At 34.9% G+C, this 21,996-nt stretch overlaps 3 protein-coding genes across 9 annotated transcripts in view; 1 reads left to right on the top strand and 2 right to left on the bottom strand.

The window, feature by feature from the left end:
• Positions 1-2,733, bottom strand: part of LOC137385785 (formin-like protein) — a 36,406-nt gene extending 33,673 nt beyond the window's left edge. For 2 of the 5 annotated variants that reach the window (XM_068072342.1, XM_068072344.1), the window contains exons 1-2: positions 2,604-2,733; positions 687-934 (exon numbers count right to left, since the gene is read on the bottom strand). In XM_068072342.1, coding sequence (XP_067928443.1) covers positions 687-794 — 108 coding nt within the window. In that variant the 5' untranslated portion in view covers positions 795-934; positions 2,604-2,733. Of the gene's footprint in view, positions 1-686; positions 935-2,594 lie in introns of all 5 variants that reach the window. The other 3 variants (XM_068072345.1, XM_068072346.1, XM_068072343.1) reach the window with 2 other exon arrangements.
• Positions 2,734-6,305: 3,572 nt separating this feature from the next.
• On the top strand, positions 6,306-11,558 carry LOC137392301 (glutamyl-tRNA(Gln) amidotransferase subunit C, mitochondrial-like). 3 transcript variants are annotated; one of them, XM_068078984.1, is made up of 6 exons: positions 6,306-6,386; positions 8,655-8,792; positions 9,123-9,170; positions 9,932-10,101; positions 10,790-10,896; positions 11,417-11,558. In XM_068078984.1, exons 2-6 carry the CDS (start codon positions 8,700-8,702, stop codon positions 11,470-11,472), a joined length of 474 nt encoding a protein of 157 aa, XP_067935085.1. In that variant the 5' UTR covers positions 6,306-6,386; positions 8,655-8,699; the 3' UTR covers positions 11,473-11,558. The 3 variants fall into 3 exon arrangements, with proteins under 3 accessions (XP_067935085.1, XP_067935076.1, XP_067935094.1); XM_068078975.1 differs by having other exon boundaries at positions 6,327-6,446; XM_068078993.1 differs by having other exon boundaries at positions 6,355-6,416.
• Positions 11,492-21,833, bottom strand: LOC137392290 (enoyl-CoA hydratase, mitochondrial-like). The gene is made up of 8 exons (XM_068078965.1): positions 21,610-21,833; positions 18,797-18,991; positions 18,457-18,584; positions 18,253-18,352; positions 15,411-15,515; positions 13,490-13,609; positions 11,808-11,875; positions 11,492-11,718 (listed from the first exon to the last, which is right to left on the bottom strand). The coding sequence occupies exons 1-8, from the start codon at positions 21,740-21,742 to the stop codon at positions 11,653-11,655; spliced, it is 915 nt and encodes a 304-aa protein (XP_067935066.1). The 5' UTR covers positions 21,743-21,833; the 3' UTR covers positions 11,492-11,652.
• Positions 21,834-21,996: the final 163 nt, after the last annotated feature.

The raw sequence follows: 21,996 nt of genomic DNA on the forward strand, positions 1-21,996 counted from the left end.
CAACCCCTAAGGAACGAGGAAGTGTCGAGGAAACGGGAATATTTTCTCATTAGGATAGACAACAAACAAGCTTCAGTCTCACCGTTTCCGATTTCATCGATGCAATTTTTTGTGAGTCGACTATTTATTGTTTTAGAAATTGTCTAAACGCTCGACAGCGTTGATTACAAAACAAATTGTGTTTAGTTTTCTAAATTCATGATTAAACTTCATGAAATTACATCAACTCTTTTACCCAAGCGTGATTGAGGTCATCAAGAAATGCATGGAGGCAAGAGAAACTAGGCTGGCTCTGATAAACGTTTGGCTGTTAATGGACCAATGCCAGGGAACTAAAACGCATTCCTCCATATCAAAGAAATCTAAACTACTAGCGAGCAGGCTGACTGTCAAAATACCACATAGATAGCAGCTTCCTACGATAAAGACTAATTGTGCTGGAGGAGACGTAGTCATGGCAACAAAACATGTTGTTTAATGACACTCTCAAGGACTGCAAGCAATTAAATGACTAACACACCATCACGAGTGAACTGTATCGTTCCACAAGATTTCAATTGAATAATAGTGGCATCATTCTCATAGTCATTTAATAGCAGCTGTCTTGCGCGTCAGCGTGAAAACTAGCACATTCCTACGATTTTCATTAGACGAGCTGGACAGTGGCTGAGTTCATATCTACCTACCAATACTTTGTTGAATTTCTTTTCTAACTCCTCTGGTTCAGGCATTGGTAGCCTCATCCTTGCGCTGCTAGCCATATTGCGCTGGTCCTCGCTGTGTGCATTCCCCATAGTGAGCTTATGTAGGTAGTATATATAATATAGGTCAGGAGTTCATTAGATGGCTATATAGTGATTATATTACATCAGATCCCGTTAATAAGGCTCAGTCTGCATTTGCATAGTTCTAGCTCGCCAGCTTTTTCTTACACCTGAAGAAATACAACGTGCACTTACTATAACCAACAATTGCTACTATTCATTGGCAAGCTATTATTTTATAGCATGTGTGACTACATAGTTTTACTTATATTTACATATAATTTGAATTTGAATCATATAATTTGAACCACAGATTTTTGCTGAACATAACAACTAAAACTAACTTCCGCCATAACTCTGTGTTGGTCAGACATTTAAGATGGTGGAGCTTTAACAACTCGCCATACATGATATGTTAACTGTAATTAGATTTAATTTGTAGACTTGATGAAAGTTTCACAGACTAGGCTAAATTTGATGGCTTGCAATACACTTGATAACACGAACTATTACAGTAGATAATGATTGAATGATTAATAATTAAGTATAATTTTTCCATATTATATCTACCTAAATAAAACTAAAAATGTTACTATTATCCACAAATTAGTAATGGTGAAGCTTTGTATGTTAGAGTTCGGGTTTACTAATTGTTCTAACAATTAGTACCACCCTTGGCCTCCTGCCAACCTAAGTCCATACTATATCATTGGCAATTGACAATTTATGTTAGCAAGCATTTCATGAGTCAAGAAAGGCTATTTATATTGAAAACACAAGCTTGTAATATATATATATATATAGTTCCCTGGCATTTGTAACACTATTTAAAACAAGCTAATAGCAAGCTAGAACTTTGCCAGATTTTATTACCACCCAAAATTAGATATTCAGATGGAGGCTGTGAAGGCGCAAGCGAGCTCTGCGACCTAACCAAGCCAGAAACAATCTAATTCAAGTTCAGGTTAAAATAGAGTCCCTAGCCTACCCATAGATGGAAGTGGAGACCATCAGACTCGTACAAGTATCAATTAAAATATACGCATATCTCTGGTTGTTTTTAGTATAAAACTGTTAAAATATGCATTTCGGTTAGATGAGATAGCTCTTAGCTGACCCTGACATTTTGCGCGAGTGTCAGAACGCTCATCATTAAAACACTGCTCAATAAAATCATTTAATTCTTGCAAAGAAGGGTTTCCAGACTGCATTATGTTATGGAAGGTCTTGACCCTCTGAATTTTCATACGATTCTGCAATGAATCAAGTCTCAACAATTCCTTCTCTGGGGTTACACCCTCCCTCCCCTTTAGACCACTAACAAAACGAGCAGCCTTGTTTTGTTAGTAGTCTAATAAAAATTTTGTAAAGATTACTTGACAATCTAAACGTAAGCAAAAAAATAAAAAAAAATAATCAAAGACATGATCAAACCTAGTAGGCCTAAGCTTGAGTATCCATGGGCAGCTACAAAACTGAACTAAGGTCACAATAACTTAAGTCACAATAAGTTGATCAGAACCATTAAAATTAAAGCAGCTTAAATATCAAAAGAAATGCACTTGACAAAAAAATTTTGAACAAAGATATGCAGATATAGCCAAAATATAACAGATTTTCCAAACTCCAAACAAGGAAAAAACAATACTAAAACTTTACTAACAAACAATTTTGACGGATGATAACATGATAAGCAAGATCAGTGAATTTAAAATTACCTTTAATAAAATTTAATCAGACACAGCAATGTTGATGCTACCACGAACAGAGACAGAATGTGACAATATTATTGAATGAAGTTTAGAACTGGATATAAAAATATATACGTACTTTACTCACAACTGATAACTTTTGTTTGCTTATAATTCACAGCAGTATATATAAATTCTATCACAAACGTATAGAGAATAAATGGTATACGTTCGTATGTCTTAACAATTACATCGTTATGTATAATAGCAATACAAATATCCGTTGGCCAAAACGAAGCGGCTCTATCACGTTGATTGTTTAAGATGCCTATACTAAAAGACGCCAAATCTTCAGTCAAACTTCGCCAAATAATGCTCTGGACTACGCATCCTTAGATTGAAGAGAAAACAATTCCGCCAAAGCGTCGAGGCGTGAATCAAATTTTGATAAGCGCTATATGGAATGTATAATAATACCTCTGATAAATAATGGCTACAATTTCTTGTAAAACAACCATTATTTCTTTTAATTTAGACACAATAATTTTGTAGTTATTGCTAAATAATTTCTACTTGAGTGTATAGTTACACATGCATATTGTATATTATTTTATTTAAACAATTCCTTACACGTAGTTGTTAATGCTTTTCATTCAGAGATGCTGACATTTTATGAATTTAGTTAATTGAGCAACTACAATACAATAACTAAAATGTAGGCTAAAATGTTTGAGCTAATTATTTATGTAAAACATGATGTGGTGCTAGAGTCATAGCAGCTTAATTAATTCATTAACTAGGAAACAAAGAGAGTCTATTTCATTCTAGCGGATCTTAAACTTGAAACAACAAAATATTTAATTTGTTCACATAAAAACTTGTTGCTACAAAGATATGAATGCGTTATTAAAGTGAGCAACATAGCAATGAAAGCACAATTTACATTTTATACATTGCGTCTACTCTGGCCAATAACACTGTATATTTTATTTAGGCAGCATGATTAGTTGGTTGTGTAATGGGAAAAGAATATTTTTTATCATCTATCTGCGTTTAACCTGCAACTTTGTCGCATTTTAAAAATTTTGATTAAAAAAATTTTGATTTTGGCAAATGCTTAGTAATGATCATTGCGCTGAAATAGTAATGAAAATTAGAAAATATACATGTACATATGTATATATTTATACACTAGTTGGATGCCCGACATTCTGCGGGTATTAAAAATCAGCTTATAAATAATGAGAGATAATGTAGTTGTCTGCCACTAGCTATTAGCCTGGCATATTGCCAATAGATAATTTGAGTAAGCTTACTGATAAGAGCTACCTTATTCCATGACGTTGCCCCATCGTAATGGAGAGCGGTAGCGTATATGCTCTCATATAACGACATTTATCCCCTAATGAATACATCAAGCTTGTGTGGCTGAATTGGTAAGGCATTGGACTGGTAAACAAAAGGGTCAGAGATCAAATCTTTTGTGATTTTTTATTACATAGCATAAGAATAAACGTTTCATATTTGATGTTCAAGAAATGAAAATGAACTTTACAACAAACAAGCTGAGGTCCTTTGAATTTTTAAAGCCTCATTCATTTATACGCACATTGACAGCATTATTTATAGAAAAAACATTTTTTCATCAAAGATCCAACATAAGTATCTGTAGCAGCAGTGAAACCAACTGATTCACTTTTTTTGAACATGTTGCAGGTTCATAAAAACTTCCCCTAAGGAAACAATGAATACTAGTAGGAGCATAGGTGATGGGTGATTAATATGTGATGGGTGATTAATATGTGATGGGTGATTAATGCTTGTCTTCAACTTTGTTTAATTTGTTCAACTAAAATTGGAAATTAAAATAAAGCATCTTTAAAAATGCTTTAGTATGGCCTCAAAGTTTATTACAAAAGTAATTTTTATTAGTAACTGTTTTCACAGCAAAATATAATAAATTACGCATTGGGTAATCAAGTTCTTAGGCATGGTACACCTTCATACAGAGCTAATTATAATGGCAGACTTTGCCATACTATCTAGTAAAGATTTTATACTAAAATAGGCTATACAACATGCAATGACAACAACCAAATTATAAAAACTTTAACATTTTTAATATTTTGTAATATTAAATTAAAAGTAATATAAATTTTGAATGTGATTTTGTAACGATCTCTGTCACTTGGTAACAGTAACCAAAAACCCTTATATTATGTTTTCCTATTGGTTGGAAAAGTAATCTATGCAATTGAATCTATCATTGAGAAGTTTGAGTAATAACCATCAATCAATACTGCTACGATTTTGTTAATGTGAAACTTGCTTAAAAATCTTTTTTGTGACAAAAGTTACAAGTGGTTAAATTTGGGGCTTCACGATGCGGCTGGCATGTTTCTGTTTCAATGTAAATTGGTTAGTTGTTTATATAACTTTTACATATAGGCATATTATAGTAAGTTGTACTAGATGACCTCATTATGGTAACCTCCTTAGCAATTATGCAATTTACGGAGTTTTACGCTTTTTCTTTTGTTTTTATTAACCTCAATTTTAAAATCTTTCAGAATACTTAATAATAGCAGCAAATCAAATCTTGTCTCACTTTGAAAGCTTTGATAAAGAAGGAAGCCAATGGGACAAGATTTAATTACAGTTGAATTTTTCTGTAATTCTAATAAAGTTCAAAGTGTTTTTTGTAAGAGCTATGATAGAACTTGTCACAAAGACAATACTGAGCATTTGCTAAATCTTCAGTCTAACAAAAAATTCGCGGTTCATATATTTTTGGTTACTTCTATCTGTTTTCCTAGATTTTTTAGACTGAAGTTTATTTACAAAAGCAGACATTGTCTTCTATAATTAGCATTTTCCATCTTTAGTTATATAACGGTTATGACTAGCTCTTTAAACTAACATTTTTAGCAATTTCATTTTCAGATGATTTAAATCAAATGTAGGGCTTTTTGGTATATGTAAACATGTGCATATGATCATATCAAACCACATGTAATTAAAATCTTGAGTTTATAATCAATTGGACAACACAAACTTGTCATTAGCTTTTCAACTATATCAGTTGACTCTCAGATGAATGCGACACCATGTTATTCAAAAGTTGAACACTTTAAATGTATGTTCATACAAAGTACACAATGTGTGTGTATATTCTACTGCTTACAAATTCCACAGTCCTTCACTCTCCTTTTAATATTTTGCTCCAAGTAGATTAAACTATGTCAAAACAAAATTGAAAAAGTTGCTCTGAGTGTCTTTCGAAATTGTGCGATACATACGTATCATAAGTTTGACAAATACAAGTACATGTAAATCAATTTCAGCTTGGAACAAGGAATTGTCTTCTCATAAAGCTCACAGTTTTACCCTGCAATGGTCACATAGCTGCTTAAATTCTTTAACATGAATTTTGTGGAACCAATGATATAACTAATGGTGGAACTAAGCACCAATCCTAATCTATGACCGTGTATAAGATTGGTCCTTAAATAGGCAGTGTCTACAATGACCCTACATTAATAACAAGGCGTATTTGCATTCTGATGCCAATGTAAGATGATTTTATGATAAAGAAAGTACGAACTAATTCTTCAAACTGCATTCTATGTAGAAATGTTTTGTCAGTTATTTTCAGTAATAGAACTCGTATTGATTTAACTCCATGGCGATCGGTGAAATTAATAATCCTAAGCCAAAGTTTAATGTTCATGAGCAATTACGGAGTTGTCTCACAAAAATATTTCTAGTCAAATTGGCGAGTGCATTAAGAGCCGTTTGCGGCTTAGTCAGAATTAGAACGAGTTCAACATCTGTTCATGTGGCGAGTTTGCAACAAATTAAAAATAGTGCCGTAGGAATTGTGAATTTTAACCAGACAACCTAGATGTGCATAAACGTACGGGGGATTCTGGTAAATTGAGCCCACCTTTTCTAAATGCAAGTACATGGAGTATAGAAGACTAGTCTATCGGTAACTGCGTGATGTTTTTTCTAATCTAGTAAACTAAACTCGTCTACCAAAACAGTTTAAAGTGTATGCAGAGTAGAGCAATATGCGTGGACTAGCCTTGTTGTAAATATTGCAAGAGCAATTTTCCTTGTTAGCGTTCAATTCCGTAATTACGCTTAAAAATCTAAGTAGCCTGAACTATAGCTGTCTTGAGCGCATACTCCTGCTTTCTAAAACAAACATGAGAACACGATGACAGAGTTTTAAATTAACTTTGTTTTGAAATTATTATATCAATTGGTCAAATTTTGAATGATTTTATAAAAGAATATTCTGTTTTACCATTAGGTTGGCTAGGAGAGCAACGGGTTGTGGGGCGCGGTATTTCTCTTATATTCATTTTAGCCAAATCATCATACCTACGCCACTTGTGATGAACTAAGTAAAAGTATTGTGTAGGACTTTTTGTTTAACCGTTAACAGTGCTCATTCATCGGGAATAATGACAAAGTTAAGTGTATAGGCCTACTTTACTAGTTGGCAATCTGCTTTTGAAACGAAACGGCTCATGGCTTTGCTGGCACTAAAATATCAAGTACTGACTCAATTTATAGATAAATTGTCAGATTGCAAGTTTGGATAGTTCTAAAAATGCAAAAGGTAAAAGAGCAGCAATATATCCAAGTTATGCATAAATAACCAAGTCTTATTGTATTCACTTTTTGAAATAAAAAATAATTCTTACTTTGCTGTTTTTTGCTGAATGTGGTTAAATACAGTATTATGTCAAGGACATCATTGTAATCTGATTATTGTAACACAAATTTATGAATGTACGTATTATGAAAGTGAGACTAACAATTATATAAAAGTGCTCTACTGTAGACTTGACTTGCAGGAGTGGTGTTGTGGTTATGAGCCTTTGATCTGCGAGCAGCCGGTTGGGGTTCAGTTTCCAAAAAGTCACCATTGGTGATAGGAATAACATTCAAATTTAACTTTCTCTCTGCAATCGGGAATGTCACTAATCGTTGAGCTTTCCTTGGCAGCGGGCTCAAACTTGTTTAGCGAAGATCACAGAGCCATTGTTTGCGGAAAAATGCTTTTACAAATGTGCAGCCTCTGTTGGCAGCAAGCAAACCAGATATCATACTATATCTTCAAGGGTATGTTCACACACAAAATGCAAGTTAATCTGAAAAACAAGGTTAAAGGAATGTGACATAATTAATCCTTAATGTAGGCATTATGGTACCAAAATCCTGTATTGTCATTATGCTGGTAACAGAACATAAAGGTAATATTATTGTGAGTATTCTATAGGCATTGCATAAACATATTGGGAGAAGATCATTAAAAGTTTACTGAAACTGAAGGCTCTGTTAGCAGGGCAAGTTTGTACTGCAATCTAATACAATGTAAATACTTAATTATACAGAAATGTTAGCCCTTTGCCAGTCAACCAGTTGAACTGTCAGTACTTTTAATCCACCATTTTTGAGCCAATCAAATATTTTTTGTAAGCTAGTACAGTGTTTCAAATGCTGCTTTCAGTCTGTGGTATCGCAGAGATTGAACCCTATAGGTCAAGACCGCGCTTCAGATTTGAGGAAATTACACAATAGTAAAAAAATAACAGATATAATCATCGGTTGTAATTGAATGTTGGAAAGGATGTACATGTACTTGCTATTGGTCATCGTCTTGCCTTCTGATTTAAGCAAGACAAAAAAAGATCAATTATGAACCACAACAAATATTAATTGGAGTTATAGTAACCTGTATGCCTTCTGCGGGTAGTACACTCAATACTAAATCATGTTACATGGCGCATGTTCCCCTTGTCTATTAGTACACCAATAACTATTTTATAATTGTAAATGATTGCAACTTTGTTCATATTAGAGAAAAATTTAAATTGCTGTTTTTGAACTACAACCACAGTAATTATGTCAAGAGACCTTCAACTTTAAAAATATTCTTTTATTTTACTGACTTGAATCTTGAAGTAAATTCTAGTTGAGATGTTAAATAGAACTTTCTCACTGAAGCCCAGACAGTGGACTGAGCTTAACTATCTGTTGCCTTCATGGAAATAATTGATTCTTGTATACTTATTCGAATAATATAATTATTATAATATAAATACATATATACGTATATTCATATATAGTCAGCAGTGAAATTGATTGTGGTCAGAAATTGTTATTTAAAGTAAAACATTTGCAGGCTAATGACAAGAACACACGAACGTGGCTTTGCAGCGGGTAGAGAATGAGACTCATTTTAAAATACGTCAAATTTCCCCGATTCAGATTACAAGTACCATCATCGCTGAAAGCTCAAGGCGTTCGATATTCTAGTAAGGTAAGAGGCTTGTGTTGATATTCCATGGCTTTTGTTAATATTTCATGGCTTTTGTTGATATTCCATGTTTGCTAATATTGACATTGCATGTGCATTGAAAATGGAACAGATAGCTAGAATAAATATACTCAAGTGCGCCAGCCTTATTTGAAAGCCTTGATTTGAAAGACTGCCAGCCTTATTTGAAAGACTAGTAGAATTTTAGTTTAGGAAATAAGCTATGCTGTCCGAAATTAGAAACAACGCTTTCAATTTTAGTTGCAATGCTAAAATAAAATTTGCAGCCGTATTTGCAGTGCTTTTGATGCATTAACACTGATTGCTCTTTAGGTGCCAAGGAAACCGACATGGGAGCCAGCTGATACGTCGAACTTCGAGGTTAGAGTTGCTTTACCTTCTCCGTGTACTATTGTTATTATAGCAACCAAATATTTGTATTGTTGTTTATTGTTGTCAGGTCAATCAGCTGGGACTAGTAATGGGTCACCCTCTAAGGTGTTGCACTAATAGCATTAATCCATTTATACTTACATCTTAAAATTTAACATTGTTGATGGAAATAAAATAACAAGTGTACGGTACTTGGCTGTTACTGCTGATCCCATGGACTGCGGTTGCAACTGTACCTTGAAAATAAGTATACTGCTGTCATGGTCAATAATTTGATAACAACATGGAGTGGTTTACAAATGAAAATAATGCAAGTAAGAAAAATATAAGAACTAGTTGATTAACCAATAGCCATGTCTTACCTATTCTAAGTGAAAATACCGTAAAAGCTCTAGATTAAGGCTAATTAAGCTATACAATGTAGCTAAAAAGGTACAAGCCTGCTGACATAGTTATTAATTAGGTCAGCGGGCTTGTGTCTTTTTAGTTACATAGAGTTTAACTGCTTAATATGAGTTTTTTATGTCATTTCAGAACTTGTTGATTTAGACAGAATATTTGCATATAGTCTGCTGTTACTAAAATCAGGTTAAGTCTCAACTTTTGCTGTCTTGTTGCATGAGAGTTGTGGAATTTCTACTACCTACTTGGTGACAGCAAAAGATTAACATGTTCACTATCTCCTTGGTAGCATAAACTCCCTTTGCTTGTTTCACTAACAAGTTGTCATTTACTCTACTGGGTTGCAGTTGCCAGAGATTTCGGAAGCCTTAGCCAAATATTTGGAGCGGACATCTTTAGTTATGTTTGAGAGTCAACAAGGTATTCAACAGTTGCATGAAGCCATCGTCTATGTAAGTCAGATCCAAAATATTCCTACAGATGGAGTGGAGCCTCTGCATTCTCTTCTAGAAGATGGGCAAGTATACACATTTCTTAATTGCTGGTTCAATAAAGGTTGGAATAAATGTTACGTTTGCATTATGATCTCAGCCTGAACTGGTGGTACAACTTCTGCCATCAGTTTCGTCGGGTTTCATGATTGGATGGATGAGTGTTTGGCAAGTGATACATACCGTAGAATGAGACCCTATACATACTTGGTCAATGCATGGGATGCAAATCAATTGAAAATGGTTTAAAATCACAAATACCGTGTGGCTAGTTTTATGCGTGTTGATTTTGTACCCTATCAAACTCACATAATCAAACATTACCTCAAACTCTTTCATTGATTTTCAAGTATAGACTATAAGTGTAATATTTGTTTTACAATTTGAATGTATTTTAAAGAGTATAATGTTGACTCAATAGAATTAACATCGTTGAGAAATGGTTAAGTGTGATGCTTTTAAATAAGTTTTTACCATAGAATGCATAGATTCTAGACAGTCAGCAAGTTAATCTGCTAGAAATCTCATTGACCATTCTCTTATCAGAATCATAAATATATGGCCTCAATTGACTTCAGCAGGTGATTGACGTACACCCTCTGTTTCAATCTATCCATCATGGGCAGCGAGCTGGTCTTTATCTACCAACCTAGAGATGGGCAGGTTATAACTGTGCATAGGCACTCAAAGACCATACGGATTTCTCTATTGCAGGGTGGCGTATTTACGAGAAGATATTGCTACCACAGAACTTACTCGTGAAGAGACGTTGTCCCAAGCTACCAAAACTGTAGAAGATTGGTATTTTGTAGCCCCTCCTGGTAAGATGTCAGAAGCTAGTTTATCAATTCTGCTTGTTGCCTTACACATTTGTTGTTATATTTCAACATGTATACATGTACACAGGCAGTATCAAGCATGTTTTGCTATTTAATCGATGCTGGTGCCTACACGATTGACATGGCCTTTCTAAAATTCTCATTTCTAAAAATCAAACCTCATTCTATGAGGTTTGATTGCTGGTTCAACACAACACCTTTAACGTTTCCATACTTCTTACCTTAGCAGTTCCACGCAAGTCCAAATAAAAATCTTTTTAAATAAAACGACTAATAGAAAGCAAAATGTGTTAACACAGATATGTAAATAGCATGAATTATGGTTGTATCCCTTTGTAGTATCCAATTTATTTGGATTAAAAGTCTTACATGAAATCAAGCATTAAAAGCTATCTTGTAAGCTTAGGTTTAGAGTCTTTAATACCTTGGACAGCGAATAGCAAAAGAGATGATTGATTTATAGCTGGCAGAAGTTGACTCATCTTTTGTAATTCCATTGCAGGTAACATACCCCTAGACTCATTAGCTACCTCCGGTGACAAGCCCCCTGATCGATGAACAGCAAGAGAGCAAGATATCAGATGGCTCAATTAATACATTCAGTATGAAACAGTAAATCAACAAAAGACCCCATCAGAAGAAGCTGACATGGCTGTAGACAGAATTGTAAAAATGGGAAATAAGCAGCATGAATGTCTTGTGTCTATTCAACATATCAGTTGTCTATCAAATCTATATTTATTTGTTTTTGAAATCTGCAGGTCTTTTGTCAACAAATGCTGTCATACCTTCTTTTCTGTCCGCCTACAAAAAATAAATAACGAATAGACCAACTCATGCTAGCATCGATATAACTAATAAACAAATGTGCTCAGCTCATAATACAAACTCACCGTAGCGAAGCTGGAATGGAAGAGTCGTCGCTCAAACTGCACACCTTGATTTAGTGACATTTCGTACGCTGCAAGTACATCACATGACATGATCTACTGTATAATCCTAGTGATCTGAGTCAATGAATGATTAAATTCATCATATTAAGTGTCTACTCGCAACAAATAATGCTAGAAACATGCAAGGATTTGCAAACAGCCGTTAAAGTTTCCAAACAAAAATTGCCACAATTTTTATTATTGTCAGTTTTTAGAATGACAAAGTGTTATTAACATTAACACAATTTATTAACAGCTACACACTTCAAGTAAGTCATTATTCAATTAATGAATACAAATCCGGCAAATGTGCACATATGCGATTTAGCCTGACCCAAATTTCACTATTATTCACGGGCTAAACAAAACATACTAAAGCTGACTTAAAAACATTTTGGCTAAGAAATGCCTACAAATATTTTTTTTAATTTGGCGCAGATAGTTGATTAACCAATGTAGGAGAGCAGGGATTTCATAAAGTCAGTTTTGTAGAAACTTTCCATGCAAATGAATACATTGTAATGTGATTTTTTTTCTCTAACCGTATGTATATATATATATATACAGTATAGAGATACATGTATATGCGTATTGGCTAAACTGGACAATCGTCTAAACCAGACTACTATCTAGCTCTGTTGACAGTTAGCCATTAACAAGTGCAATACACAGTCATTATTAAACAGTGCACCAACTAGTATCATTCCACATAGTACTGCAGGCTAAGTAACATATAAATAGAAAGGAATCCTGTTCACAAAGGAGCACCATTACGACAGTACTGAGAAAATTATAAAAACAATACAACAAATAAAACTATTCGGTATATTAATTGAAAACACTTGTAGCCTGGATATAGCTCGCGCTATAATTCTTTGTGTGTTTCTGGAAACAATGCAATAAAACGATATTATTTTTCAATCAAAAGTACACATGTGTGAACATGATAATGTTCACTCAGTAAACATGAAAATGATCACTCGGTGAACATTTGTGAATTTCAAGCTGTTTGCCAAGAGCAGACAACTCTTCTAAGCACAAGTTGTAAGTAAAATGTAAGAAAAATCCCAGAGAAACTACTTTTCTATAACATTATGCATGTCTCGTTATGTTGTAGGTAATTTGAGAGCCTATCTTGGTCCCATTGACAGATAGATGATTACATGATTCAATTTACAAAGTAATTTACACAACAGTTGAAATTGATAGAATCAGTCGAATACAGATCCCTTAACACTGGAAACTGAGATATAAAAGTCATGAGCAAAAAGGTTACGCTGAAAAGGTATTAACAAAGCAGCAACTGCGACCAGCACAGATATATTCCCTATGTGTAAATATGTGGCCTATACAGTTTAAATTGGAGTTGTGTTTCCAATGTACTATAATATGATGATTTGATAAACTATGAACAGTATAAACTACTATACAATATGCTTGGTCACTTGAAAAATAAAAAAGACAAACTTATGGATAAATTCAAAATCAAAACTCCCCAAGAAAAGGCCAAAAAGAACCAGCCATGGCCACTAAAATAAAACCTCTGCGTTGTGCTACATCTATGGTAGAACGGATAAACCTCCTAACATGAATCATCACTGCATTTAATAATTAATAACATAAATCTAAGAAATATAATTCACCTGCATTCACAGCCTCCTTAGCCATCTTGGTGATGATGTTTGACTGGCCTGCTATCTTCTCTGCCTTTGCCATAGCCTTGTCTACCAGCTCATCAACAGGATATACATTGGCCACAAGACCTGCGTGAGAGAGAGAGAGAGAGAGATAACGGAGGAATAGAGTTCTGCCACATTACAAACTATTCAGAGTAAAACCCCTCAGTCGCTGAAATAGAATATCTTTACATATATATTTTTCAAAATTTGTCAGTCTGTTTGGATATCTGTCGGTCTGTCCGGCTATAGCTATTAAAATCTTGGATATTAAAATTTCGCATTGAGCTGGATTCAAACTCACGAAGATTGCATCCGCAGGTTTGCAATCCAAATCTCTATCCACAAGACCACGGAGGTACTTAAAGGCTAAAGCCTGGTTCCCATATCGGCTGTGAGACCCCGGTAGTAATCTTGCGCAGCAAAACGCTTGCGACACTATGCTCGGCGGCTTCTGTTCACATAAAGCTGCATCGCTAATAATTGCATTAAAATGCTCGCCATGATGTTTTGAAAATGCTGACCTTCCCTTGTAACTTACTAGAGTTGATGAGTGAAACCAGTTTGTATAGTTTGTTGGATATAATACATCTTGAAAGGCTTTACTTGATAAGCACTATATGCATGATTATCCACTGAAACGATAAGGTGACAGAGTAGTGGAGTGGTAGCATGCTTGCTTTTGAATCTGATGCCCTGAGTTTGATACCAGTGCGGTGGAATCTTTTTCCTAGCGCTCTGAGCATGGCTTCAGACTTGCGGACACGAGTCTTACTATAGTAAAGACTTTTTTGATCTGTAGCAGGCTAATCGTTTGAAATTTTAATTTACAGCTTCATTCATAAAATGACATTCAATGTCTCATGTGTAGACTTGAATAACATGATGACATGAGAGACAGACATTTTAGTCACAAGGGTAGTTACCGAAAGAATTGTTAGTGACGGTAGCCTGGGCAACAGTGTTTGTGGTTGTTAACGTTACAGTGGGAGTATGGGAAGCAATGACAGCAGGAAGGAGGCTTTGACGGTGGCACAGGGTCAGATGGTCAGAGGAACAGCCCATAGAATGGAATTATGTGGCGCGTAATGTGAGTTATTACCTGCAGTTGTGTAGTTTTGTGCAACCAATTGAGCTCCTTCATAGTCCTGGTGCCGCCAAAAACACAGAATTTTTTAAAAAGGACAAAAAGGCATGTTATAAGACGAAGTTGTGGGGCCCGGGCTACACTGATATCGGAGGTCGTGGCAGTTGCGAGTGTTCTGGCAGTTGTAGGAAGTTTATGAAGTCAAAGGCTCATGTAGTAAAGCCAATAATATAAGCAAGTGAAAAGAAAGATATGGCCTTCTTTGAAATTGTAAGCTGTAAGATGTAAGTTACTTTTCTTCATACAACAGCCCACATTTTCACTATAAATAAAAACATTGAACTTTGGCTTCCCACTCATAGGATTTAATGCGCTGATTTCTTTTGCATTGTGGGTACCTGTGGATACATGCCCTTTGTGGATACCTGTGAATACCTGCCTTTGGTGGATACCTACCCTATGTAGATACCTGCCCTCTGTGAATAACCACCCTTTGTGGATATTTGCTCTTTGTGAATACCTGCCCTTGTGGATATTTGCCCTTTGTGGATATTTGCTTTTCATGGATATAACCCTTGGTGGATACTTGCTTTTCGTGGATATAGCTCTTTGTGGATATCTGCCCTTTGTGTATACCTGGACTTTGTAGATACCTGCCTTTTGTGAATACTTGCCCTTTATGGATACGTGCCCGTTGTGGGTACCCTTTAGGCTGTCTTAAATTTAGGACTCACACACAAACAACCGCTTGACTAGTTATGCCAGAAAATAACGAGAGAGAGTTGCACGCGCTGAGCTTACCAAATTGATGAGCCTCAACTGCACCTATCTGATCTCCAGTTAATATCATCTCCATAGCTTTGGATTTGCCTACGGCATGGGTAAGTCTTTGGGTGCCACCACCACCTGTATGGACATAGATAGAACTCAGCCATGGAACTGGTGCTGATAAAACAAAATGTTACAGAATAAAAACAATCAAACCAAACAAAAATTTGCCAGTCAAACCTCCAAAATGTTAACTTGTTCAAAATTTCATTTTTTACATCATCAAAGCCGTCATAATTTATAGCAAAAAATCATAAAAGAACATCCTGTATTTCATTGAATTAATTCTACAGCGCAAAAACAACGACAATTATATATAACATTAAATAATTGTGTTATACAAAACTATGCAAAAATACTAAATTATAAGCAATAGTAAAACCAGCCTTAGAAATACAACAAATTAACGATACACAAGAAAAGGTTCTAAAGAGTTACTGAACTTTAATTTAGCATAATCCAATTAATCTGATTGTGCATTTGATATTTTGATACATTCAACTTTTGAACAGTTCAAAAACTATGATAATTACATTAAAACGAATGCATTATATACTACTAGTTGTGCTACCCGTCGTTGCTCGGGTAATAAAACAGTTTTTGGACAGAAAATCGATTTGTATTTAACATATAACAACATTTGCCATTCTAACTTTCAAACTACATATCAAAAGAGAAGTGTTTTGTGCAGGTCAAATAAATTAGAAAAAACACAACGACTATCAAAATGTTTAGATGCAAGTGTAATTTAGCAAGTAATAGCTAAATTCGTTCGGTTTTGCTACGATTACAATAAAAGATGATTCGGTAATGATACAATTAATACGAACTGAGAAAACAAAGTAAAAATTCTGAATTTGTAGAATTAATAATTACAATTCTTGCATAAAAGTGTGTGTACATAAAAAGATTTCTGTTCCACCATAAGCTATCCATCAAAACTTAGAATACGACGATACTGGTACCTCTCGATACCGGTACAAATGTAAAAATGAGATATCGTCTTGTCTTTGTCTGACTGAACGGAGACATAATGTCGAGGCTCTTCCCACGGAGACAATATAATTGTCTGCCGGAGAAGAATTGGCCTTGACCCCAGATATAGTAATTGAACCTTACGAAAAATATTTCTTAATAGGGGCATCGAAATGCGTGGCGGCATTGGTAAAATAATCAGTGTGCGCTATAGCCAGATTGACACACAGATCCACAGGCTTATTATTTTTATACTTTATCTTTAATTATCGCGTCAAGCCTTTCCACTTTCACTAATTTCAGTCTTTCTCTTTTTGCATCTATCATCTTTTTTTGCTTTATTTCTGGCATTGATTCCCAGACGGGTTCATAGATTTTTAAATATTGACCCAGATAATTTATTAAACCATAACCGTCACGAACAACTTTTATTGTATTTACCAGCTAAATCAGACACGCTGATTCCGATTTTGTACTCAAAATAAAGATTAGTCCACTAACTTTCAGAGTAATGAAGGCTTTTTTACAGCGTTTTAATATCGGTCTCGAAAACAACACGATCGGCATAACAAGCTCCGCCCATAAATACGTGATGTAACCTAGCTTTTTAGAAACAGAAGTTACGTAGGGATGTTTAGACCGATTTAGAATAATAGAGATGGGTGTTTTAAAATCCATTAATATCTAAATTCAGCCTTAAAAATAATATCAGTCTTTTCTGAAAGGTAGATAAGCTATTTAGCATTGCAGATTTAAAAAAGCGCAATAACAACGCTAGCTTGTGATAAAACCACGCTTTTTGAGCTCATTTTTCTCGGTGTTCAGCCCATCTAAACGTCATGTAACAAGCTACGAGCAATTTTAAATAGTTTATATACCTTTCATAAAAAACTGAAATTATTTTACAGGCTGGATTTAGATAACAATGGGTTTTAAGACACCAATTTCTATTATTCTAAATCGGACTAAACATTCCTAACTTCCATTCCTGAAAAAGCTAGGTTTCATCACATATTTATGGGCGGAGCTTGTAATGCCGATTGTGTTGTTTTCGACACGGATATTGAAACGCTTTAAAAAAGCCTAAATGACTTTGAAGGTTAGTGGATTAATCTTTATTTTGAGTACAAAATCGAAATCAGCGTGTCTGATTTACCTAATAAATACGATAAAAGTTGTTCGTGACAGTTATGGTTTAATCTTCTACAATCTTTGTCTATAATTTTACAGAAACAAAAGCAAGCCTTTGCACTAATCACCTTGGAGTTCATGATATTAAAACTAAAAGAAAAGGTATAACACACTGATTAATATTATTCAGGCACAGTTGAACTAAACTATGTGAAGGAGAGCTAAGTAAATATGTACAAGTTTAAAAACTGCAATGTTTAAAAAACTACAGATGTAATGTGTTGAAAATACTTCATACCGTATGTTAAAAAAGTGTCTTCAAATTCTATGTCAACAAAATCATCTGTTGGAGTGATCGTAAGTTGCTGTTTGTTTGTATGTGTAAGAATGCTAAAACCTTAGGAATCCAAAAACCGGAATTTTAAAATCAATTTATTTGTTTTCCTTTTTTGTTTAATGGTTTTATTAGATTTTATAGTTTATTTATTTGTGTTTATAGTTTATCACAGTTTTAATATCCGTTATGGTTTACTATTTTTATAAAAGTTCTGTAAAGATGCGCTTTTGTGAGACAGACTTGAACAAACTAGTCAAACTTCAACTGTCGCATGACTACAAATTAAATAAAAAACTGTTACAAGCAAAACTTATGCCAAAATATTTTAACAGCAATAACAGAAACAAGCGTGTTCTGTCTTAGTTGACTTACCAGGAATGGTTCCCAAAAGAATTTCAGGTTGGCCAAATTTAGCTTTCTCTCCGGCGTATATGATGTCGCACATCATTGCAATCTCACACCCACCACCGAGCTAACAAACAAACATAAATACGTTTATAAATGACCAGCTTCATGGTCCGGCTGTACTTAATTTAATTGACAAGTATATTGGAGAAAAAAGGCTAGCATACTCACTGCATATCCATTGACTGCGGCTATCAATGGTTTATCAAAAACAGCTAAACTGTTCCAGAAACCCAAAAAGTTGCCACCATAAACGTCACTAAACTGGAGTGGTTGCATTTCTTTGATATCAGCACCAGCTACAACAATTTGGACAACTGAAACTATTGCAATAGAGCTAACATATGCACATGTTTGTTATCAACTATTTCTGATTAGCAGTGATAATCATATGACCTTCCTTAAAACTTCATCCGTGACAAGCATATCATTGAAAGCAAATACACAAGTGGAGTGATAGCTGTTAACGATGAAATTGTACGTTTGAAAAAACTATAGTTCCTTGTTTTACCTGCAAATGCTTTCTCGCTGCCAGTCAAAACTACACAGCCAATGTCCCCATCTTTGCTGAAATCTTCAAGAGCAGCCTCCATTTCTTTCATTAATGCATCACATAAAGCATTCAAAGCTTTTGGCCTGTTCAGCTGTATAAACCCGACATTGTTCTTTGTTCCCCTCTTATCCACAATTATATTATTGTAAGTTCCTGTAGATACATGTACAGAAGTAGATACGAAGTTAGATACGGATCGCTAATATAGATGTAGGCTAGCAACAGTTAAAATTTATGTATTTCTTGTGTTTTTAGATATCTTTTATGGAAAGCAGCAAAAAAATATGGCTGCAATTTCGCTGCATCTAACATGCATTCATTTACAGACTGTCAAGCTTATTTAAATTAAGACTTCCATGTAATCCATGGTTACAATTCAGAGTTGCTAAAAGGTTATTCTGGTGCATCACATATTTATGAGAAATTGTTGCCTACAAATTAATGGATTTCTTGCATTGCTGATTTTTATCTTAAAATTGAAATTACAAAATATTTATTTAGTAATGTCCAGGTTGATTGGCGGATGCTTGACATGTCCTGGCACACTAACTGTTTTTATCAGCACTAAACCTTGTGAAATGTGCTTATGAACACACATGTATATATAGACTTTTTGTGGTCAACTGCTAAAATTTAGAGGGTAATGTATATGGTAACCCTAAATTACCTGTATACGTACTCAGTTTTTTATGTTAGATACAGCACTATAAGTTGTTATAAGCTTAGCTGAATCCAATCTTATACAAATATAAAGTGTAGTCGAGTTCCTGCCAGGCCCGTATTCCCTGGGGCGGCTGAGCCGCCCCAACTTTTTAGGAACTTTCCGCGGCTAAATACAGTCAAACTCCAATAACTCGCCCTCAGATAAAATGTAACATTTCATCTCAAACACAAGGTTAACTCGGACGGATTTGTTTGGTCTCACGCAATGATGAATTGCTTCAGATAACTCGACCTCAACATCATTTATTCGAAAAGTTATTTGCCCAACGGCTATGGAGATGGTTTTTATCGCTGTAGAATATCACTTTATTTCAAGCCATAGAGACAAACATCAGCTTTTAGTAGTTCTTAGGGGTCATTATTATCATCATCAGTGGCAAAATATTCTTGTTAATGACTTTTATAAAGGTTTGCAAAATATGAAGTTTTACCAAACATCCGCTTGGCCATGTCCCATCGAAAGCGTGGAAACCTCATATAAACTTAAAATAAAATCGGCAAAATTGATCTTTGTTAAAATGCTCAAAAAAAAGATGTCTTTTTTCTGAGCATTTTAACTGCGATCAAGTTTTGCCTATTTTAATTTAAAAACATCTCGTCGGTCACATCACCTAAAACCAAACAAATCTCAAAAAATAGAAAAATGTTGATACTTTCCGATAAAAATTTTCAAACTTCACATGAGAGGCCCGGCTGAGGCCCTACATAAGAGAAACCTGTTGGGGGCTTACACCGCCCCCTCCACACCCCCAGGTGTTCATAACTAGTCGCCTAAAATTAGCCGCCCCAACTTGCAACCAGTGAATACAGGCCTGGTTCCTGCGAAAGCAATTAGGTACATAATCAGATGCAGCGCTAAGACAACCTAGTTTTTGTATAGCTGGGTTCTGCCCGACTTGCGATTTACTGTCAACTTGTCGCCGAAACAACTCATTCACAAGTTCACAGTTTGAAGCACTGCGTAAATCAGCAAAAAATGCAGCATCTTTACCGCTCAACTTAACTTCAATGACCGACTAATAAGGTCAAGTCGTGAAAAAGGTGAATAGTTATTCTACAAACATACAGAACTGACCTCTACTAGCATAGCGGCCAACAAGTTGGTGACGTGTAAGCGCCTCATTACCAACAGCTACAAACATGATTGCTATAATGAACTAACATATAGGGAATGACCTTTTTCAGTGCTAAAATTGATCTTTTATGTTTCAGCCTCTATTATTACAGGTTTATTATCAGTGTTGCAGGTTATATTTGCGTTTTCTCCATTTTTTCTTGCTTATTTGCTTAACTTACTCTTTGTTGACGGTGAACTTAAATGGTTAAGTCTTCCAAAAAATGAAGGACCATGTAAGGGGATATTTATCTTGTAATCACTTTCCGGTATTTATTTGGACATTCACAACTGGCATATTTTGTAACGATGATTTTATTATGTCGCTTTATTTAATGAGAGGCTATTTGTAAGTATAGCCAGTATATGTGAGTACAGCAACCAGTAGAGCCTGTTGAAGACTTAGACAGAAACAGGGCTAATGTGGACTGACAAGGTTGAATTTGCATTGTTTGACCAAATGTTGACCACTTTGCCAATAGCCTAGATCTTATTCCAGATGCCCAACGTGATGAATAAATAAGGCAAAGCTGAGAATAAGTTGACTTGAGATAATTAGTTTTGGAAGTATAATTACCAGTGCTTTGAATTGGATACCCGTTGGTCATTACCCAAAAGCAAGCATTTCCGTACAAACTCATATCCATTTTGAGCTTTGAAATGGTCCTTAAAACTATAATCTATGTATTTTTAGCTCTAAATGACTCTAGTCTGCAAAAGGTGTGCCGAAGTCTCTTTTTCATGTAACTACCTATTGGAATAAATATAGTAAAACTAGGCAGGGATATAAAGAGAAGCAATAGTATCTAAATAGCTTACAAAGAAATACCTATTAAGCAAATGAATAAATTTTTATCTAAATATTTATAATTTTATAAAAAAAATAAAATGTTGAAGACGTTTCCGACAAATATTTTCATTGTGAACAACCCACCGTACATGCAAGCTCCTTGAAACTGTTGTGCAATGTGTTTGGAAATTGGATGAGTGCGAGAACAAGGTGACGCCCAACACGAATTAGCAGCACCTCCTAATATAGAGCGAGTAAAATGCCGAGCTAAAGCCATGTCGTTAAAAATATTTAGAATAATCGCTTTGAAAATTGCAACACTTCGCAGAAAAAACTTTTTCTTATCGACTAGCCACGTATCCTATATCAAGGAGGGCGGCTGTTCGTGACTCTTGCTGCAATTTTAGCTGCACAAGTAAGTAGCTCGTGCTTGCTGCTGGCCTTCAGCATGCCGGCTACAACTTTATCTACCATGTGTCACACTTTATGTTTACTAAGAGCCCGTTTTGTATCTGATGTCTTTGCAAGTAA

Source organism: Watersipora subatra, chromosome 1, assembly GCF_963576615.1.
Source record: "Watersipora subatra chromosome 1, tzWatSuba1.1, whole genome shotgun sequence".
Taxonomy (NCBI): domain Eukaryota; kingdom Metazoa; phylum Bryozoa; class Gymnolaemata; order Cheilostomatida; family Watersiporidae; genus Watersipora; species Watersipora subatra.